Below are 15,394 nucleotides of genomic sequence, written 5' to 3'. Positions count from 1 at the left end.
AGCAAAAGGCTGTGTCCTAGTACCAGAGCCATTAAGTCAGCTCACAGAGCAGGCCACTGCTGCCCAGCCTGATGATCACACTGAAGGAAGGGTTTTTTTTGCCCATCTTCAGGGAGCACTGAGTGAGCTCCATCAGTGCCCTAACTCTGTGCTGCTCACTGAACTTGCTTCATGGCAAGAACACCACAAACCTTTAAGTGCCACCAGCCCAGGCACTGCGGTGCTCCCGTGCAGGGAAGTGGCATCTCCTGTTCAAGCAGTGAGCCACCGCTCCGAATTCACAGGCTGACACAGGAAACGCTGTCCCAGGGCAGAACTCGGGAACCGAGGAAATGTAGCATACACCTCTGTGCTACCATGTATGTAGAAGTAAGTTTTTAATGGCTGGTTAATTATGGTATCACTACATTTTATTGCAATATAGTACTATTTAAGCACTTTTAAAAATGCAAGGTGTACAAAGATTAAATTAAGACTGTAAATTGACTAAATATTTGGTTTTTATATAAATAGGTCATAACCACACTGTGTTGACATGTAATACTGTTATAATACAACAGTTAAACTGGTGAGTCTACACAACAGAAGCTGTCTGTAATTAAACAAGGAAACAAAGTTGAAAAGACCATGTTAAAACAAAACAAAAAAAAAAACCCTACTAAGATCAACAGGTTGGGATTGTAAGTAGCAACAAACATATTCACTCAGCTCCTGAGTAATTCAAGTTTTACAGTACACATTAAAAAATATCATTTCTTCCCATCAACACTATATATCCAAACCATTTGCATTTTGCAAATTACACTGATTGAACTATGTAACAATGGGGGTGGAGGTTGGCAAGTCATCCTGCTTGACATTTGCATCACCCACATGCTAATACAGCTGCGTTTTCCACTCTTCCGTCCCACCACAAGGTAGCAGGATTTTTGGTTTGTTTTGGACAATCGTTTAAAGGACCGGTACTTGTCAATCTGGATGTCTGACATTATCAGTGACATTTTCAACTCTTAGTTCTCTAAGAGGTTTCAAGATGGAAATTTTCTCCTAACGCTAAGTTAGAAATCATTTGCATCATGCTGTAAACTAGGAAGCAACATAAAGCGACAGACTTGTCCTTAGTACATAATTAAAATCCCAAATTCCAGTCAGCAGAGCTGGCCTACTTTCCGTGTTGAATATGCCACGACACCTTTCAGGTCTTCAAATGCATAGCTAGTGTAGGTAGTCTTCCACTGTGGCGAAGGCGCAGGAGCCAATTCCTGATCGAGCCATCAATCCCAGACACTGTGACGCTTGTCCCATTGCCAGGGCAAGTGGCGGTTGCTTTGGCAGGTTGTGAGTCTCTGGAAAAGAATCACAGCAGTAGTTAAAACACCCCATTAATTTCATGGTAATACACTGAAAACTTTCCTTTTAAGCTTAAATTGTTCATACAAAATTCCTCTGTTTGCTTTTACATCAAGACAGAGCAGGAGCAACAAAGTGACACTTCCAAATTCCCTGCATAACACCATTATTGAACAGGACCATTTTTGCTTTGAACAACAAAGACGGCTACATCTGTTACATTAATGTGTCCCCAAAACTACCGTACAATCACAGAATGGTTTGGGTTGGAAGGGACCTTAAAGCTCATTCAGTTCCAACCCCCTGCCATGGGAAGGGACACCTTCCACTAGACCAGGTTGCTCAAAGCCCTGTCCAGCCTGGCCTTGAACACTGCCAGGGATGGGGCAGCCACAGCTTCTCTGGGCACCCTGTGCCAGTGCCTCAGCACCCTCACAGTAATGAACTTCTTCCTAATATCTAATCTACATCTCCCCTCTTTCAGCTTAAAGCCATTCCCCCTTGTCCTACTACATGCACTTGCCAAAAGCCCCTCTCCAGATTTCTTGTAGGCCCCCTTAAGGTACTGGAAGGCTGCACCTAAGGTCTCCCTGGAGCCTTCTCTTTTCCAGGCTGAACAAGCACAACTCCCTCAGCCTGTCTTCACAGCAGAGAAGACAGGGAAAAACTCTTCTACTAAAGGAGCATACATGGCATCACTACACTTTGTTAATCATTCAGCCAGCCCTGTACCAAGCCCAGCAGACGGTGCATGGTGGGCAGCAGTGCTCCCTGTCTGGAACGAAAGGCGCTCCACACCACATGTACAAACCACCGGGCTTGTATGTACTCACCTAGTATTGCACTATTAAGTACAGAGCACACAGGTTCTCTTTGTATAGGGTCAAGCTGATTTCCAACAGGGCTGCTCCAGGGATCCGAATACGCAAGTAAACTGAACGCATCCTGTGGAAAGATGATTTTTATTACATCTTGCAGCTATATGCTACTCATGAACACACGGACTATTTTCTTCCCTCATTCTGATCCAGAATCACAAAGGTGATTGTCAGTGTCCCCCATCAGTACAAAAGGATAAAAAGAAAATGTAACAGGGCTTGTGCCATTTTCTGCAAGCAGTGTTTTCCCCCAACAGAAAGACAAATGGGAGTGGTACTTTAGTAAGTGATGGGGGAATAGAAAATAAGCTGAAAACTGCATGCAGCCAGTCTTTGGCAGGGGAATTCTTTTCCAGAGCCATCTTAGATCAAGGTAAACTCATTAAGAGAGTACCAAAGAGAGCACATTTTGGGCATCTGTATCAATTCTCTTTCTCATGGATCATTATCATTAGAGCTGAAAACAGCACTCTGTTTCAAGAGGCCAAGTTACATAGCCAGAAATGAGACGAAGTGCTATATTTATCCCTGGGTTTAACCGTAGCACAGCATGAAAGTATCTTCTGGGTGAATGTGCTACACAGGCAAGGCAGGAGACACTGCTAAGGAGAACACTGCTCTCAGACCACTGCAACAACAAAATGGCAGCAGTTAAAGCAGCACAGTACTGCCATGCCACATGCTGGGGGAAGTTTCTGCTGGGCAGCACAGTTATTCCCTTTAATGCCACAATTTCCACGTTAAAAATACCTTGAGCATCTTCTTATTTGCTGTGTTTTTGCCACATTCTCTTCTTAGTTGCTCACTCATCGCTTGCAATTCTCTTCCAAAATGGATCATCCTTTCGATCGCCGCCTGGCTGCCACCACACAGCTGACGTCTCAACTGACTTGAATCTACTTCTGCAAAAATGACAGCGTCATCATCACCCCAACAGAGCTGACAATAACAACGTATGGATGTATAGAACCTGCACTGATTTCACTCGAAAGACATCTGTCTTCTGAGAGAGAAAGCACGCTGGGCCAGACACCTTGGCATAACGTACCCCTGTTCCGACTGCTGCCCAACTGCTCCTCTATAGGCATTAAGAGGCTTACGGTTAACTAAAGGCAAAGGCTGTCTACACAAGCTGTTTATTTTGCAATGCTGAATTTTAAACTAACTTGACCATAAACCAAATTTTACCCTAAAATTTCATGTAAGTTTAATAATGACAACAAAAAAAAGTTCTGCTTTTTTAATTCTCTGGCATTGCGCTTCTAAAGATACACCAAAGCCAGAACTGATAATGCAGGGTAAGATCACCTGAACTCCCAAACAGACAAGATGATGTTCATACTCCTTCTAGAATATATTAGCTTAATAATTTTGACATTTCAGGCTTCTTTTGTAACTAAGCAGAACACTGCAATTGATTTCTTTACTGTTTGCTACAAGGTTCCCCAACAGTAGTGATTTTAAAAGACAGTAATGCAGTTCATACTAGTATATCAACCCTTGGCTCCTCCCAAAGTTCTGCCTTTTTTTAATATACAGCTAAAGCAGTCTGTTAAAAAAAAAAACAAAAACAAAACAAAACAAAGAAAGGGGCATTTATCCATTCCTTGCTTTTTGTCATCAATGGAATGAAGTTCTGAATCAGAATTTTACGTACACCATAATTACCAAACCATTCTTGTTCCCTATTTTAATACTGCTTTCTAGTGATGTATTCTGACCACTATTTCAAGTAAGGATTTGTAAGGCCTCTTTTACTTTGTTCTTGGACGTGAGCATATCACCGCTGGAAAAAACCTGCCTACTTAACACTACATACACAGCACTAAGGAGAACACATAAATATTTCAAACAGCAAAAAAACCCACCAAAACAACCACCAAACTCAAACTGCAGGGAGTAAACAATGTAGGCTGAGGAGCCACGTTTCTTTTTTACAAAGGTGAAGCACCCAGAAGTCTTCAAGAAGTGATATTTGCTGCTGCTGTCCAATCTAGGACATCACTTTCCACAGGAAGAAAACAACCACATTAAAAAGCCAAACCAAACCACAAACAACTCTGTGCCCTGTGCAGCCGCTTCATGTCTGTCACGGCAAGCCTCTGTGGAAAAGGCTGCAAGAGAGTGAAAAAGTGGTTTGTTTTCTCTGTCACAGAATGAGGCCTTGTTATTAGCCAGTTGCAGAACATAATGCAGGGAACACAGGCTGGCAATTTGCATTTCCCCCCTCCAGGGCTGTAGCAGTTACATTTGCTTCTCACCAGCTCACTGGTATTTACCCCCAAAAGCTGCATGAGCAGCCGCTTATCAGAACTGTTCTTAGTGTTCGCAGGTGCCTGAGAACTGCCACATTCTGAAAGTTTACCAGTGATGCCCCAAGCTTCACATTTCATTTGAACTACCTATTAATTGATGCCTGGTTAAATCAATTGTTTGAGAAGAAAGTTCTGCAACTGCAGAAACAGCGGCACTTCTTCAGATACAGCCAGCAATAACAACCACTCTCTGAGCTCCAGCCTGCTTGCACTGAAGTGATCTGACTGCGTGGTAGCTGACGGAGTAACAGTACCTTTTTGTGGTGTGCTGGCAATCAGAGGGTATTTAAACTCATTTGTCACAAACTAAACAGGTATGTCTGAGTATAAAGCAGGTTAAGTGAAACAAAGTTATTTTTTAGACCACAACTATGTAAATCAGGATTATTTTTTTTTGGCAGGAAACGTTCTCTTACACCTCAGTTCCCAAACATGGCTCTTTTCTTGAGCATTTCATGTTAGCACCAGGAATGATAAGAGGACTAGGGGATGAGGGAGAAGCAATCTGCCGACCCTAACCCAGGCATCCTACACAACAGGGTGTTTCCTCTCTTTCCTTTGACCTTGATGCTGGTTCCAATATCCATGAGCTAACCAATCTCCCCTGTTGTCCCTCTGGCACTGGACCACCCAAATTAGTGGTTTTAAGATTCATATCTAACAGTGGCAAAACAAACAAACAAAAAATTAAGATTTGAGCTAATGTCCCTAATTTTCAAGGTGGGAAGCATTGCAAGTAAAAACATAACCTTGTTGCCATCACTTAATAAAAATGTAAGAAATATCACTGCAGACCCATTTCTGTGTCACATTCTTCCATTTCGTGATCATGTTTAGAACTACCATTTAGGAAGCCATTGGATGAAGTCTCAGCAACCCCATTGGAGTAGTGATCTGTTTCCATGTCTACATCATTGCTGCAAAGAGAGTAATAAATACAAGTTTTACTCATATTTAAGCACTTAGGGTTATCTTCTTCACAACTTCAGCACACTACTTCCTCATCTTGGCTACTGAAAAGCTGCTCTTAAGTATTACCAAGTTTGAGTACAGTTTTTTCCGTAGGAACTGGTACTACCAGAGCACCGGGGACATTTGAAAGCTCTCTCTACTAACATCAGCATTCATTAAAGTGACATTTTCAGATACTGAAAAATTAAACATGTCCATCATTATTCAGGAACAGTACAACACTTCTTAAACACGTACCAAAAGGTTCATACCTTGTTTATGTATCTGTACATACATCTGTACATAAGGCTGGAGAAAATGCATTGAGAAAATATACTATTCTCACTTTAAAAAACAACCACCCAAACCAAAAAACAACCCACAGTTAACTCTAGATACAGCCTACTTTGAGAATATCATATTTAGATAATTCTTTTACAAAAGCCTTGATCTCTCATTTACTCTCACTGGGATGACAGTGGGAAAATGAAGAAAAATCCAAAGCAAATACTGAGTAAACCATGACACTGAAGAGATACTCCGAGGCAAATTCAGAGTGTACAACTGCTCACCATACTTGGCTCATAGCAGGTCACAAAAGCAATGTGCAATGCCAGCATGGTTTTGGGGACTGAGGGGTTTTTTTTGCCTGTTCTATTCTGACATGGAGAATGACAACCTAAAACCTCTTTCAAGACTAAAAAGATTCAATTAGAAAGTTTAATATCTTGCTTCTAAGCAACCAAAAATATCCAGCTTCCTTTGAGGAAGGAAACCAAAAGGCCTCTCTGAGTGGGCAACACTGTGGCCAAGGAATTGCCTTCCTCCTGTGAAAAATCTTAAAGTTGCCTGGACGCTGCCAGACTTCTTGGCAGAGGCAATTGCTGATGCAAACACAAATCATGAAGTTAAGTAGTAAATTGTTACTCTTACTTTCCCCCTCGATCATCACTATCCAACTGAAATACTTTTTGTATTTCACCGCTGCATTATCACATCCTAGCTGGTAGTTTTTGGAATCCATCTTGGCGAAGTACTGTTGTATTTCACATCAAATTAGGTTCCCCTGCATCTTTAAACCCAAAGCTTGATATTTACTGGTGATGAATAACTGTATTAACCCTGGCTAATACATCTATTTTCATTCTCTGAATCGAATGTGTTTGCACAAGTGACAGTGATTGAAATAGACAAACAATTCTTGTGTGTGCAATGGAAGGGAGTCCAGATTTCATATGCATCTCAATTGTGTGTACTTTGCAGATACTGCCACAAATGCAGAGTATCTGGAAAACATTTCATTACCTGCCTCCAATGTTCTTAAATCAGTGTCAGTGGCTTAAATTAAAATCCCAAGTGCCAGAGAGCTAGTTAATCTTCACTACACAACTTCAAAACTGACCATAAATAGCTATTAACAAGGTAATTTATTTTTGTCCATTGTATTTCTTTAACCAAAAAGGAGAAAACAAGTGTATTGAGCTTGAGAAGCTAAACAAAACCAAAGCACGCTAAAATGATCACAAGGGTTTAGCCCCTTATGCAAAATGTTTTAACTGTCCTTGAGAAAAGAAACTGAAATCACATCAGAGCCCACTGACAACTCAACTCTGCAATACAAGCACACGGACAACACAAGCTTCAACGTAAGTTAGAAGCATGGGAAGTTTATTCACCTGGAATAGCTGTTAACCTGCTGTGATCTTGATACATTTATGTTGTTGAGCTCTGGTACATTCAAGTTGGTGGTCGTGTGTTTACTGTGACAGTAAGATTGATGCGCTTTATTTGATATAACTCCATTACTGCAACTACTTTCAAACCCTGAAAGAAAGTTTTAGTAATTGTAATCATCTACAAACTTATTTGTAAGTACCCATCTATAGAAGTGAAGTAAGTATAGCTTCATTGGCAAATCTAGAGTTTACTGACCAAGACCAAATAAACCCAAATACTTAGCCCCTGTGATTCAGGTATCTGATCTGTTAAGGCTTCCACAGTGCAGATATTAAGCATTATTTAACAAGTACTAACACATACATGAGAAGGTTTTCCAGTTGTACTTACACCAGGAAAACAGAAAACTGCATCAACATAAAATAATTTTTTCCAGAACTTGTACATTGTTTCTAAAGGTCTGAAAATCTTTTCCAGGCCACTGTAACCATTACGAATGGAAGCAGACATGCAACTTCCTAATTCCCAATCACATAATTCTCTTGATAAATATGCAGTAAAATTCAGTGCTGACAATACATGTTGCTACACTTAAACACTACCACCCTCCTTCCCCATATAATTATTTTAATTGTCAATATTGTGCTTTGCTAAATGAAATTACACCATGCTGTGAAATGATGATGTCTGGCTAAAATCTCTTCTGACCCTTCTAAAATGTAATCAAGAAACTACTATTTGAAGCAAACATGTAATTACCAGTTCCATCAAGCCCAAAAGCAGGAGCTCCCTAGTATCTTCTAACATAGAAACGGGTCCCAGGAAGGGCTTCTTATAAACAAAACAGTTGCTGCCACTCAGGAAATCCCAAACCCCAATTCTAATAATACATTCGTCAACTTGCTTATTAAGTGGTGCCTCTATTTTCAAAATTAGAAAGTTACTTTCTACCATACATCCCAATAACCACCTGAAGAACAAACACTAAGTGCGAGTGGACCTCTACTCGCATATGACAGCAGAGTCTTGACACAGAGGGAAGAAAAGCAAAGCTGCTGCCTTGGCAAGGGCAGCAGGTATTCCGGTGGCCAGGCTACACTGGCTTCCTATCCAATCCCACTGAGAGAAAGAAAAAAAATGAAAGAGAGCCCCAGATCTGCTCCAGTTTGGATTTAAGAATGAAACAGAAGTGAAAGTTGATGTCCTCTCCTACCTTAAGAGTCTTGGGTTCAAAGACTAAACATTCACGTACCATTTTAATATGCCCAACTTCTTCTCTTCAGAGGTGCTCTGGAAGGCACAGGGATCTCCCCAGAGGAATGGGGCAGCTCTGAACATTCATGGCTTCCCACTGAAGCTTTACCACCACCTAGGTGTTCTCAGAACTCTTTCAACTGTGCACATTAAATTTGGCTGCCAGCAGAAAGTCTTTTACCAGAAGCTAGGTGGTGGAGTTTGGTATTTCCTACACAAGAGCAGCTGTTCCCTAAACACCACAGGAAATGGATCATATACACCACTTACTGGATTGAAACCACCTTGCCCAAGCCATAAATTATCACCAAAAGGACACAGAAATTTGTGTCAGAACCTTCCATCTCCCAGAAGCAAGCTCTTAGAATCAGTGGCAACCTACTTTGCAAACCATTAGTAAAACCAAGAGCACATGCAAAAAAGATTTGTTTCTATTTATAAAATTTCCATTTCCCCAGTGACTGAGAAATGCCTATTTTAATAATAAAACTATAATTTTATGCAAAGCATTCAGTATCAACTCTTGAGTAAAACAAAGTGTCAGACTTGTGAGTATCTCTAACTTCTCCCAATACTGCATTGTAAAAAAACTCCAAAACCTCCATGGTGTGGTATATCCAAATCTATGTGGTATATCCCCCACATGAGCTTACCAGGAAAGTGTGTGCTGCTCCCTTTTCCTGTCCCCAGATTGTGAATATTCATTCCATGGCTGGGACTCATGCTAGGACTACTGAACGATCGTGGGCTAACGGGGTAACTATCTTGAGATTTTGGACTGTGGCCTCCCAAGCACCGCACTTCACTGTCTGTACCATTCACCATCTCTATGAACTGGCGCACCCTAAACAAAAGGCAAAAAAGTTAAGCTAATAAAACAATTTACACATTTCAGTTTACCAATGACAGCAATGATTTACTTTTAGTGTTAAATATACAAAAAGTCTGACTCAACAAAATGTTGGATGTCAGTTACCCCAACCATCAATAAGCTTTGGCGTATTCAGCCAAAAATACACAATTACAAAGTTTGTGAGGGAGGAGAACAAGAGTATTATCCTTCAAGGACAGACTTTGTCAGTAAGTCCTCAAAGTTCAGAGAGCTGAACTGTATTTTCTTAACTGTGTTATTTTATTGGCAGGGGCAAGGTTATTTCATGAGAAGGGTATGTCATTACCTTGTCATGTCTGTCATTTCTCTCACAGTAAATGAGAACATAGTTTTGACTGTCTGGAACAGTAAGCCTTCAATAACTCTTAACATTAAACATTCGTACTAGAAAACAGACTGAAAAGCAAGCTCACATACAAACCTTCCCTTTAGAGGCTGTTGCTCTTTGTCAATTTTATTTTAGATAAGGAGGTTTTGCTATGGACTTTAAGGAAGCTCAGAATTCCTGCTTTACGGTTTAGGCTTGGATAGCCCCAATAGAACAGGCAAATTTAGATGGGTTAAGAAAAAGCTAACACAGAATTGATGTTATCGAGTGAAGTCTTTCATCAGAATGTTCGTATTTTGTGAATTCTTTGGTAAGTCTGCAGTACTACCACATGAATTCTGTTCAGCTCTTAAGCATGACAGACTTCAAACACATTCCAAGTTACTTAACATAAAAATTGAAGTGCTTTGTTCTCATAAGAGATAAAGAGATTTTTTTTTCCGCACTCTTAACACTACAACGTGATACAAAATTCTGGAGGATCAGCACAGCTGGCAAGTAAAAATGCCAGAATGAAGGTGACTGTTGTATGCCTGGGAAGCCAAGAGAACTCTTTGGGATTATGCAATTTCCACAGCATTAGCCAGTGGTTTCTAGTAAAGTGACATGGAGTGAAACAGCTCATTTAAACTGGTCTTTAAATTCAGTTACCCATTTGGAGGAACAGATGAACTTATGCCAACAGGACTCTTAACCTTCTTCAATATGACACTTTATCAGTTTGCATTTTAAGTTTTACTTGACACCCAAACTGATTAAAATTGATTTTAAAAATCGCAAAACTTAGTTCTAGAAAACAAGCCTACAGTGAGATGTGAATTATGCTGCAAAACAGGACCTTGATGACAAAACCTAGTTAAACATGTAGCAAATAATATAGCATAAAAAAGTGAACTATACACATTTTCTAAAAAATGCTGCTTAACTTTGTTTAAATTTCTGTGAAAGCTTTAAATGAGTAACTGTCTTGTCTCAGAAGGTACTGTGCCATCTATAAACACACATCTGTATAATTTGAAGACTCACTTTAATGCAAATAAGAGATTAGGATTTCTTTCTAGTAAACTTGGATACAACTGTTGTGTTGTTTCAATGGCTTCTCCCATTCTTCCTGCTAAAACCAATTTCTGAATTCCTGTTCACCAAAAAACAAATAAGAGATTAGGATTTTTTTCTAGTAAACTTGGATACAGCTGTTATGTTGTTTCAATGGGTTCTCCATTCATCCTGTCAAAATCAATTTCTGAACCTCTGCTCACCAAAACCAACATCAGTTAAACGGACAGCTTATGGATTAATACATGTAAATTAACAATAAAAAGACACTGCAACCATCAATCAACAAGGTTTTTTCCTCTTAGAAAAAAAGTGTAAAGAAAGATCATGCTTCCTCAAAATGTTTGACGGGAGAATTTAAGAACTGCACTGCACCTACATGTATCTAGGTGAGCACTCAGTATTTTTGGTTTTTGCCAGCACATGACTGCTTTGTACTCAGATTGCACATTTAGATTAGATTAAGATTGCAGACACTCTTCTGCGATTTCTCATTTTCATACTTTTATGAACAAACACAGCCCAAACTATCATCACCCAAGAACATCCAAATTTTGTCCCACTCCCACAGGTTCAATTTTCACTAAGAAAAACAGAATTTAGTCTCTCTCACCTACAACACATATTTCCGGTCAGGTTACAGTTGACTAAACCTTTCCATACCAGTCCCTGCTTTAGTTGATGCTTCTGTTACTGTAACTTGGCGCAACTCGCCAACAGCCTCACAGCTCTATCCACCAACAGAGAAACTGATCCAAAATGAAAAACAGCCCAAGCAATGGGTTATTTTTCAACCAGAGCAGTTTCCCCATGTGGTATGTCATGCAGTCACACAAATGCTTGTGTTTGTACAGCAGGGATTTCAACAAACAGGGGAGGCAGTGTTTCATCAGGCTGCCAAACAACACTGCCACAGCAAGTTAGAACTGAACTGCTGTTAGTTCTCTTTGTCCTCTTCCCCCTCACATCTGTAAGCAGGAAAACTCAAATCTGATTTAACTTACAAAGCATTCTCTAAACCCTACCCCTTTTCTGTTAAGATAAAAATCTAAATGTTTGTCAAGACTAAGTTTTATATTCCTGCTTGTGACTGACCATTAGCTCTCACAAACACTCCTTTAGAGACATTACACACATTTGTTTAAGACAGATCACAACTTTCCACTCAAGAGAAAGACAACAGGTAATTTACCACATTTCATTACATCAAACAAGTTCCAAAGCGTTAGTGTGGAAGTTGTTCTTAACCAGCTGTTCATGCGTGTGTAACTTTACAGCAAAGAACAGTACTATGTAGTAGCGCTGAAAGGAAATTCTACAGTGATGCTTAAGAGAAAGCTTTAGGTAATATTTGTTTAAGGGAGGAGAAAAAAGATGCAACATGCTTTCCAGCCTTACTTTGTCTATTTTTAATGGAAGCTAATTCTTCTAGCACAGTCTGGTCTGTGGATCTGGCGAATGCCTCTGCTGTTGCACAGTATCCATGGTGAACTAAGTAAGATGATACCATTCTAAAAATAAACAAAAACAAAACCCAGAAACACACATTACATACAAGTAAAGAGATCAAGAGCTTCTTGAACATAAAAACCTTTTTTTCTGAAAAAAGTGACTGAATAAATAATTCTACTTGAAATTCAGAACCAAGTCAGACAAAATGAATTCAGTTACGGGCCAGCACCTTCTTCAAAACACTGTACAGAAAAAACATTTTAAAAAAATCAATGTATCATTTGATTATGATGAATTTTGAATTAAATTATGCATCACCCAAAAGCAGGCTCAATTAAAATAATACTTGCTAATTAAGTGTCTTTTTTTGCTCATTTCATACACTGAAGTTAAATTTCTGCACACTAATTACTTGTTTTCACTGAAGAAATACGAAATGCAAAGGCACACCACTCTATTTTCAAGTGAGATACTAATGAGCCACAACTTAACCTGGTATGCCAAAGGCTGAGAACACAAAGGGAAATTTCCAGAGCCCAATGTATTAAAACTGCCCATTAAAACCATGTCAATTTTTCTCCCCAGTGCACATGAGATAGGGCAAATCAGAATGGAAGGCTTACACTCATCATTATAAACTCTTAATTATTAATGATGCAGAGAACTCTTCCTCAAACATCTATTCATGTCAAATTTATAACTGTTTATCAACCTGTTAACAAAACTATTTGTACTAGGTTTTACTTCTACCTGTATTTTTTTGCACAATAAGTACAATGTTTTAAAGATTTCTGGAATCATGCAATTAATAACTTCCTTTTTTAAATTAACAATATTCAAAGTCTTACTTCTGAATCATTGTTTGCCACTCTCCTTCTCGATCTCCTATTGGAAATCTGTCAATCTGTGCTTGAATTTTGGTTCTCCATTCTCGCATATAGTCTTCAATATCAAATACAAACGGGTGTTGTCCAAAATTAGCATCCACAACCTCTCCTGGTGTCTGAAGCCCTACTGTAGGGTACAAGTTTGGCTGCAAGAAATTTTTTAATTAGTTTTTTCCTCTTATTCTAAATGTTCCACTTTTTTTTTTTCCTTCATCTCTGTAATAATATCCCCACTGCTACTAGTAGTGTGATGCAGCAAATACCTCTGGATCATCTGTCCAGCAGTTAAAGCAACTTCTACCAATCCAGCAATACAATGACTGATTAATTTTATTCCCAGTAGTCATAATTATTTTTTTTATTTTGAAATATGAAAGCCTTACTGATCATTCTCTTTCTAGTCAGGAAATTAACTTTTCAAACTGTGCTAAAGTTTACAACTTTTGGTTTCCATTTTACAAAATATTCAATACCATTTTTTAACTGATTTTTAAAGACCAGGATTTTTCTTTTAAAAAGAGAACAAAAATTAAACTTACAAAGTGGGCCATTTTCCTTTTGGGGTGAAATACTTAAAACATCGCTGAATTTTAGTGGTAAGAACTGACAGGATAGAGAACTCATTAGCCTCAAAGTCCAAATGTAGCGCCTAAAAAGAACTGTAACAGTGCATTGAAGTTCTCATGAATTCCTGGACTTGTATCTAGAAAAAGACTTGAAAGCATTTATTGTTGTCTCAGTTTTATTTTTTGCTTAGAGATTAGGTCTCTACGCAAATCTAAAATATGCCAAATACCTGTTGGGATTCAAGTAACTTTCTTGAATGCAACTAAGCACCTCAGCAATGGCAATGCAATCAGTTGGGGTTTTGGGTGGGTGGGTGGGTTTGTTGCTTTTTTTTGATTTATAAATATACCTACATCATAAAGGTATGCTGATCTACAGAACTATATGGTACATAAATTAAAGCTATCAATAAAGAAGTTACCAACATGCAGGTCAGTAGGGACACTGAAACCCAGTGGAATTACAGAAAGATAGTCAGGTTGTTAAAACCATGCCCAAACCAAATTCTGCCACTTCCTCCCCATCCAACCCCCCTTTTTTTTTTAAATAAACCTTGCTCACAGTGTTACCTAGTGCAGACAATCAACAAAGCACAAGCCTCAAGTCTCTTAATGAGATGACAAGTGATTCTAATGAGAAGGAGTCGAGGTTCAAACTTCAGATTACAGTGTCACTTTTCCGGTGCTGGTACCACATACTATCAAGTGTGCCCTGCTGGCACCCCACAGATCCAGGACAGCGGCAGTAGCTTCCTACACGAAGCACCTAACCCTGTGGTGGAGCTGGGAGGTGCCCTGAGTTACTGACTTTATTTTTCCTTAATATTTGTCCTTGACTCCTAAAGGCCATAGCAAATGGCAGTCACTGGACAGACGGAAATGGATCACACACTTCACCCTAACCTGATTAAATGATGAAGTGGATGAAAAAAAACCCCAAACACAACAAACAAACAAACAAAAGTGCAGTATCATGCCAGTACCAGAAGCATGTAGAACACATTTCTACCAATTTTAAGGAAATTACAATTTAATTGACTGAAAAGCTAGGCAACTTCAGGTATCCGCAAGCTTGCTTTAAAAAGTAACAAACCAAAACTCTGACACATTTGACCTTTTGGAGGGAACAATATAGAGAAAGATTTTGAAAATTAGACATCAAGGATGAGTTACTGTCACCATGTCTTAAGTAGCCAGCCCTTCTGTGTATGATACACAGCTGAACACACACATGCACCGTGCTGGTGTTTAATATAGCTTTTACTTTGTAGGTAAAGCCTGCATATATCAAACAAAGTATGTAACAACTACTTGTATGCATTATTTCCTGCTACACTTCCATTAGAACTGCCTGTTAAAACCTGAAAAGAAAAACCCCAGCGAAAATCAGTTTAAAAACAAAAAAATTTTTACTTTGACTAACAAATCACCACTTAAATGGTGAGGAAAAATTTATGATATTAAATTGGTCAGGATGATTATAACTGTACTTCCAACAAACATAAGGAAAAGACAAGTAACATCCGAAACATCTGTTTCTAATATGAAGGAAAGCTGTTTGAAAATGCACTTATCTTACCGGTAAATCTGTGAAAGCGATGCCTGTAATGAAGAGAAAATTAAGATTAATTTTCATATGTCTGGATTCTTCCCTCATTTTCTTAAGTGTATCATTACATGTTCAGAAAACTCACCCAAACCATCTCAGAAATAAGTAGTTAAATATGGTGACAGCAGCGATGCTTAGGCACAGTTGATGTGCTTGAGTAATCAAAGGCAATATTGGCA

The 15,394-nt window shown here is 39.1% G+C and overlaps 1 protein-coding gene across 7 annotated transcripts in view; it reads right to left on the bottom strand.

Moving 5' to 3' along the window:
• Positions 1-353: 353 nt before the first annotated feature.
• The window catches only part of RANBP9 (RAN binding protein 9), a 40,581-nt gene continuing 25,540 nt past the window's right edge, over positions 354-15,394 (bottom strand). For 2 of the 7 annotated variants that reach the window (XM_030476197.1, XM_030476591.1), the window contains 10 exons: positions 15,186-15,208; positions 13,002-13,186; positions 12,100-12,212; positions 10,672-10,780; positions 9,079-9,269; positions 7,171-7,318; positions 5,339-5,460; positions 2,979-3,130; positions 2,184-2,295; positions 354-1,346 (listed from right to left, as the gene is read on the bottom strand). In XM_030476197.1, coding sequence (XP_030332057.1) covers positions 1,216-1,346; positions 2,184-2,295; positions 2,979-3,130; positions 5,339-5,460; positions 7,171-7,318; positions 9,079-9,269; positions 10,672-10,780; positions 12,100-12,212; positions 13,002-13,186; positions 15,186-15,208 — 1,286 coding nt within the window. In that variant the 3' untranslated portion in view covers positions 354-1,215. Of the gene's footprint in view, positions 1,347-2,183; positions 2,296-2,978; positions 4,343-5,292; positions 5,461-7,170; positions 7,319-9,078; positions 9,270-10,671; positions 10,781-12,099; positions 12,213-13,001; positions 13,187-15,185; positions 15,209-15,394 lie in introns of those variants that run through there. The other 5 variants (XR_003990020.1, XR_003990045.1, XM_030476268.1 and 2 more) reach the window with 5 other exon arrangements.

This window comes from Strigops habroptila, chromosome 1 (assembly GCF_004027225.2).
Source record: "Strigops habroptila isolate Jane chromosome 1, bStrHab1.2.pri, whole genome shotgun sequence".
NCBI lineage: Eukaryota > Metazoa > Chordata > Aves > Psittaciformes > Psittacidae > Strigops > Strigops habroptila.
Note: the sequence above shows the minus strand (reverse complement) of the source record. Positions and strands in the feature narration are given on the sequence as shown.